Below are 7,535 nucleotides of genomic sequence, written 5' to 3'. Positions count from 1 at the left end.
AATACACACAGGGTATACAGTATATATCTGTGCTGCAGCCTGTTTCCCACGCGTGTACTCCCGATCACGGCAGGGTAATACACACAGGGTATACAGTATATATCTGTGCTGCTGCCCGTTTCCCACGCGTGTACTCCCGGTCACGGCAGGGTAATACACACAGGGTATACAGTATATATCTGTGCTGCAGCCCGTTTCCCACGCGTGTACACCCGGTCACGGCAGGGTAATACACACAGACAGGGTATACAGTATATATCTGTGCTGCAGCCTGTTTCCCACGCGTGTACTCCCGGTCACGGCAGTTTAATACACACACACAGGGTATACAGTATATATCTGTGCTGCAGCCTGTTTCCCACGCGTGTACTCCCGGTCACGGCAGGGTAATACACACAGGGTATACAGTATATATCTGTGCTGCAGCCTGTTTCCCACGCGTGTACACCCGGTCACGGCAGGGTAATACACACACAGGGTATACAGTATATATCTGTGCTGCTGCCTGTTTCCCACGCGTGTACACCCGGTCACGGCAGGGTAATACACACACACAGGGTATACAGTATATATCTGTGCTGCAGCCTGTTTCCCACGCGTGTACTCCCGATCACGGCAGGGTAATACACACAGGGTATACAGTATATATCTGTGCTGCAGCCTGTTTCCCACGCGTGTACTCCCGGTCACGGCAGGGTAATACACACAGACAGGGTATACAGTATATATCTGTGCTGCAGCCTGTTTCCCACGCGTGTACTCCCGATCACGGCAGGGTAATACACACAGGGTATACAGTATATATCTGTGCTGCAGCCTGTTTCCCACGCGTGTACTCCCGATCACGGCAGGGTAATACACACAGGGTATACAGTATATATCTGTGCTGCTGCCCGTTTCCCACGCGTGTACTCCCGGTCACGGCAGGGTAATACACACAGGGTATACAGTATATATCTGTGCTGCAGCCTGTTTCCCACGCGTGTACACCCGATCACGGCAGGGTAATACACACAGGGTATACAGTATATATCTGTGCTGCTGCCCGTTTCCCACGCGTGTACTCCCGGTCACGGCAGGGTAATACACACAGGGTATACAGTATATATCTGTGCTGCAGCCTGTTTCCCACGCGTGTACTCCCGATCACGGCAGGGTAATACACACAGGGTATACAGTATATATCTGTGCTGCTGCCCGTTTCCCACGCGTGTACTCCCGGTCATGGCAGGGTAATACACACAGGGTATACAGTATATATCTGTGCTGCAGCCCGTTTCCCACGCGTGTACACCCGGTCACGGCAGGGTAATACACACAGACAGGGTATACAGTATATATCTGTGCTGCAGCCTGTTTCCCACGCGTGTACTCCCGGTCACGGCAGTTTAATACACACACACAGGGTATACAGTATATATCTGTGCTGCAGCCTGTTTCCCACGCGTGTACTCCCGGTCACGGCAGGGTAATACACACAGGGTATACAGTATATATCTGTGCTGCAGCCTGTTTCCCACGCGTGTACACCCGGTCACGGCAGGGTAATACACACACAGGGTATACAGTATATATCTGTGCTGCTGCCTGTTTCCCACGCGTGTACACCCGGTCACGGCAGGGTAATACACACACACAGGGTATACAGTATATATCTGTGCTGCAGCCTGTTTCCCACGCGTGTACTCCCGATCACGGCAGGGTAATACACACAGGGTATACAGTATATATCTGTGCTGCAGCCTGTTTCCCACGCGTGTACTCCCGATCACGGCAGGGTAATACACACAGGGTATACAGTATATATCTGTGCTGCAGCCTGTTTCCCACGCGTGTACTCCCGATCACGGCAGGGTAATACACACAGGGTATACAGTATATATCTGTGCTGCTGCCCGTTTCCCACGCGTGTACTCCCGGTCACGGCAGGGTAATACACACAGGGTATACAGTATATATCTGTGCTGCTGCCCGTTTCCCACGCGTGTACTCCCGGTCACGGCAGGGTAATACACACAGGGTATACAGTATATATCTGTGCTGCAGCCTGTTTCCCACGCGTGTACACCCGATCACGGCAGGGTAATACACACAGGGTATACAGTATATATCTGTGCTGCTGCCCGTTTCCCACGCGTGTACTCCCGGTCACGGCAGGGTAATACACACAGGGTATACAGTATATATCTGTGCTGCTGCCCGTTTCCCACGCGTGTACTCCCGGTCACGGCAGGGTAATACACACACAGGGTATACAGTATATATCTGTGCTGCAGCCTGTTTCCCACGCGTGTACTCCCGATCACGGCAGGGTAATACACACAGGGTATACAGTATATATCTGTGCTGCAGCCTGTTTCCCACGCGTGTACACCCGGTCACGGCAGGGTAATACACACACACAGGGTATACAGTATATATCTGTGCTGCAGCCCGTTTCCCACGCGTGTACTCCCGGTCACGGCAGGGTAATACACACAGGGTATACAGTATATATCTGTGCTGCAGCCCGTTTCCCACGCGTGTACTCCCGGTCACGGCAGGGTAATACACACAGGGTATACAGTATATATCTGTGCTGCAGCCCGTTTCCCACGCGTGTACTCCCGGTCACGGCAGGGTAATACACACAGGGTATACAGTATATATCTGTGCTGCAGCCTGTTTCCCACGCGTGTACTCCCGGTCACGGCAGTTTAATACACACACACAGGGTATACAGTATATATCTGTGCTGCAGCCTGTTTCCCACGCGTGTACTCCCGGTCACGGCAGGGTAATACACACAGGGTATACAGTATATATCTGTGCTGCTGCCCGTTTCCCACGCGTGTACTCCCGGTCACGGCAGGGTAATACACACAGGGTATACAGTATATATCTGTGCTGCAGCCCGTTTCCCACGCGTGTACTCCCGGTCACGGCAGGGTAATACACACAGGGTATACAGTATATATCTGTGCTGCAGCCTGTTTCCCACGCGTGTACTCCCGGTCACGGCAGTTTAATACACACACACAGGGTATACAGTATATATCTGTGCTGCAGCCTGTTTCCCACGCGTGTACTCCCGGTCACGGCAGGGTAATACACACAGGGTATACAGTATATATCTGTGCTGCTGCCCGTTTCCCACGCGTGTACTCCCGGTCACGGCAGGACGAGCAGCGTCACTTCCATCGCTGTGATGTGACGAGCCGACTGTAATCCGTGGTCGGAGGACACGGGCCCCTCCCCGGGGCGGGTTGCCAGGAAGTGGCGGCAACCACGAGCCCCTCCGCTGTCGGCAGGCGCGGAGCGTCCGGCGCTATGGAGTGACGGGATGGGGCGGCGGGCACGGAGCCTGTGGCTGTTGCTGCTGCTGTACGCGGCGCTCATGCTCCTCTTCCTCTCGGTAATGTTACGTGAAGGCTGGCGGACTGACAGGAAAGGCTTGGCGGATCAGGACTACGAAGCGACATGGAACCGGTCCCCTCCCCGGCGGCTGTGCCCCGGCCTGGAGCAGGCTCTGTGGGAGGATGAGGAGGAGGACACGGGGTCCCCGCTGCCCCGCACACACGTGTACCTGCACGCCACCTGGCGGAGCGGCTCGTCCTTTTTGGGGGAACTCTTTAACCAGCACCCCGGGGTGTTCTACCTGTACGAGCCGGCATGGCACATGTGGCAGTCGCTGTACCCCGGGGACGCGGAGAGCCTGCAGGGGGCGCTGCGGGACCTGCTGGGCGCCCTGTTCCGCTGTGACTTCTCCGCGCTGCGGCTGTACGCCGGGGACAACCTCACCTCCGCGGGGCTGTTCGGCTGGAAGAGCAACAAGGTGATCTGCAGCGCCCCCTTCTGTCTAGCCTCTGCGGGGAACTCCAGCTCCACTGCCGGGGGGCGCAGGGACCGAGTGGGACTGGTGGAGCCTAGAGACTGCGAGCAGCGCTGCCCGACCCGGCCGCTGCGGGACCTGGAGGCGGAGTGCCGGCGCTACCCCGTGGTGGTGATTAAAGACGTGCGGCTCCTGGATGTGTCCTCCCTGCGGCCCCTGCTGCGGGATCCCGGCCTCAACCTGCGGGTGGTCCAGCTATTCCGGGACCCCCGAGCCGTGCACAACTCCCGGCTCCGCTCCAAGCGCTCCCTCCTGCGGGAGAGCCTGCAGGTACTGCGCAGCCGCCTGCGCGGAGCCGACCCGGCCGGCAGAGCCCTGCAGCAGCAGCTCCTGCACCAGGGAGGGGCCAACTACCTGCTCAGCGGGTCCCTGGAGGTCATCTGCCAGGCCTGGCTGCGGGACCTGCTCCTGGTGCGGGGCCCCAGCCCACCCTGGCTCCGCCACCGCTACCTGAAGATCCGCTACGAGGACCTGGTGCTGTCCCCACAGAAGGAGCTGCGCCGCCTGCTGCGCTTCACCGGACTGTCCGCGCTTCCGGAGCTGGAGGACTTCATGCTGAACATGACCCGCGGAGCCAGCTACTCCTCAGACAAACCCTTCCTGGTGTCTGCCCGCAATGCCAGGGAGGCGGTGAGCGCCTGGAGGGAGAGGCTGAGCAGGGAGCAGGTGCGCAGGGTGGAGGAGGCCTGTGGGGACGCCATGCAGGTGCTCTCCTACCAGCTGCAGGGTGGCTGAGGCGCAGCACCGACCACCAATCCGACTGCGACCGACACAGTTCATTGTTATCAGCCGCTACGGGCTGACGCCAGTGTTCTTTATTGTACCCCTCCCCCCACGATGGGTACCACTGTAACCGCAGTGCTGAGAGCCCCCTGACGCCAGTGTTCTTTATTGTACCCCTCCCCCCACGATGGGTACCACTGTAACCGCAGTGCTGAGAGCCCCCTGACGCCAGTGTTCTTTATTGTACCCCTCCCCCCACGATGGGTACCACTGTAACCGCAGTGTGAGAGCCCCCTCGACTCCAGTGGTCTTTATTGTACCCCCTTCCTCCACGATGGGAACCACTGTATCTGCCGTGCTGAGAGCCCCCTGACTCCAGTGTTCTTTATTGTACCCCCTCCCCCCACGATGGGAACCACTGTATCCACAGTGCTGAGAGCCCCCTGACTCCAGTGTTCTCTATTGTACCCACACAATGGGTACCACTGTAACCGCAGTGCGAGAGCCCCCTGACTCCAGTGTTCTTTATTGTACCCACACAATGGGTACCACTGTAACCGCAGTGCGAGAGCCCCCTGACTCCAGTGTTCTTTATTGTACCCCCTCCCCCCACGATGGGAACCACTGTATCCACAGTGCTGAGAGCCCCCTGACTCCAGTGTTCTTTATTGTACCCACACGATGGGTACCACTGTATCCACAGTGCTGAGAGCCCCCTGACTCCAGTGTTCTTTATTGTACCCACACGATGGGAACCACTGTATCCACAGTGCTGAGAGCCCCCTGACTCCAGTGTTCTTTATTGTACCCACACGATGGGTACCACTGTATCTGCCGTGCTGAGAGCCCCCTGACTCCAGTCCATATCTAGGTGTGAAGATGAGCAGTTCTTCCACAACCTGTGGACTATTACGCTATAGGCATAATGGGGGGTGGGATGGGGGGCCGGCGTTTCCTTAGATAAGTGTTTGACAATCAGAATGTAGGAAGTTTACATTATTTGTATATGGGGTCGGTGAGGCTGGTGGTTAGCTACGTTGCCCTGGTGGCACAGTTACTGAGAGGGGAGATATGCCAGGGGCTCATGTACAAATATACCGTTGTTTTACTGTGATTTCATGTATTTTTCTGAGTGTTATTTATAGAGACGAGGCTGATACTTTTTAATATATCAAAGAAGCTATATTTATCCCAGTGTATGCCCCTACTTCCATATGGTGAGAAGAAAGCCTGGTGCGATGGCGGGTCTGGGGCCCAGGAGCTGGTGAAAAGGTCGCTCCCTACCTGGTTGAGGTCCATTGTGGGAGAGCAACCGGAGCATGGCCCTCTAGTAAGGGCCGAAACTGCCCCTGTGTAGTGATGAATTTACACTGTGTTGTCAGTTTGTTGGGGGGCTATTTCCCTGCCAATATGGTGTTAATCTGCAGGTCATTAGTATGGATGGTGTGTGACCGCTGTAAGGAAAGTGCAGCACCCAGTAGAAAGTGATCAGTATTCCTCCTGGGGCCGCCGGCTTTCAGTCACACAGGCATGGAAGGCCGGCTACAGTCACTGCTCACTACACTGTGAGCGGCAGCAGTGCCACTGACATCCAGCTCAGCAGGGCATCAGTGCAGAGACGGCTGTCAGTCGGGGTGTGCTTCCTGCTCTCAGTGCGATGGGTGGTGATTGTAGCCGTGCCGACCCGCCTGCTTGGCTGGCGGCTCCCAAGATAAAGTTACTTTTCTCCCTGTAACCGCGCTTTCAGTACTTATTACAGACGGCTGTCCCTTTCTTTCATCTTTCCCTACTTTTAATCTACATTTATTAGTTTAGCAAAAAGTAGGGCCCAAATAGGAGGGCAGCTACAGGTTCGGAGTGCACAGGCATTGTTAGTGGTATTTAACCCTTTAAGGATCATAACGTTATTCAGTTGCATTGGGGGCAGTTTAAGTTTATATGAAAAATATGTGCCTTGGTCCTTAAAGGGGGCTGTCCATGCCTTGGGTATTGATGCCTTATCCTTAGCTTATCAGGCGCTGAGCTGCAGTAACACGGCAGTATTATAGCGCGTTTGCCAGGACAAGACAGAATGTTTGCGCCTTCCTTCTAACCCGTGAGCCATGACCACTGCCCAAGACCCGTCCTCCAGCGCAGTATTGAGCCCATTTACTCCCAAGAACACGTGTTGTATTTTAAGAAAATACTGATGTAATTTTAGTTTGTTCTTTGATTCTCTAATTATTTCTGCTTTAAAGTAAAGGTTTATTACAACGTTAGTGATTTGTTTGTTTTTACAGGAGACACTACAGGTCCTTCTCAAAAAATTAGCATATAGTGTTAAATTTCATTATTTACCATAATGTAATGATTACAATTAAACTTTCATATATTATAGATTCATTATCCACCAACTGAAATTTGTCAGGTCTTTTATTGTTTTAATACTGATGATTTTGGCATACAACTCCTGATAACCCAAAAAACCTGTCTCAATAAATTAGCATATCAAGAAAAGGTTCTCTAAACGACCTATTACCCTAATCTTCTGAATCAACTAATTAACTCTAAACACATGCAAAAGATACCTGAGGCTTTTATAAACTCCCTGCCTGGTTCATTACTCAAAACCCCCATCATGGGTAAGACTAGCGACCTGACAGATGTCAAGAAGGCCATCATTGACACCCTCAAGCAAGAGGGTAAGACCCAGAAAGAAATTTCTCAACAAATAGGCTGTTCCCAGAGTGCTGTATCAAGGCACCTCAATGGTAAGTCTGTTGGAAGGAAACAATGTGGCAGAAAACGCTGTACAACGAGAAGAGGAGACCGGACCCTGAGGAAGATTGTGGAGAAGGACCGATTCCAGACCTTGGGGAACCTGAGGAAGCAGTGGACTGAGTCTGGTGTGGAAACATCCAGAGCCACCGTGCACAGGCGTGTGCAGGAAATGGGCTACAGG

The 7,535-nt window shown here is 54.0% G+C and overlaps 1 protein-coding gene across 1 annotated transcript; it reads left to right on the top strand.

Moving 5' to 3' along the window:
- Positions 1-3,247: 3,247 nt before the first annotated feature.
- Positions 3,248-6,852, top strand: CHST7 (carbohydrate sulfotransferase 7). Its single transcript, XM_069757847.1, has one exon. The coding sequence runs from the start codon at positions 3,323-3,325 to the stop codon at positions 4,604-4,606; it is 1,284 nt and encodes a 427-aa protein (XP_069613948.1). The 5' UTR covers positions 3,248-3,322; the 3' UTR covers positions 4,607-6,852.
- Positions 6,853-7,535: the final 683 nt, after the last annotated feature.

The sequence above is a fragment of the Ranitomeya imitator genome, chromosome 3 (assembly GCF_032444005.1).
Source record: "Ranitomeya imitator isolate aRanImi1 chromosome 3, aRanImi1.pri, whole genome shotgun sequence".
NCBI lineage: Eukaryota > Metazoa > Chordata > Amphibia > Anura > Dendrobatidae > Ranitomeya > Ranitomeya imitator.
Note: the sequence above shows the minus strand (reverse complement) of the source record. Positions and strands in the feature narration are given on the sequence as shown.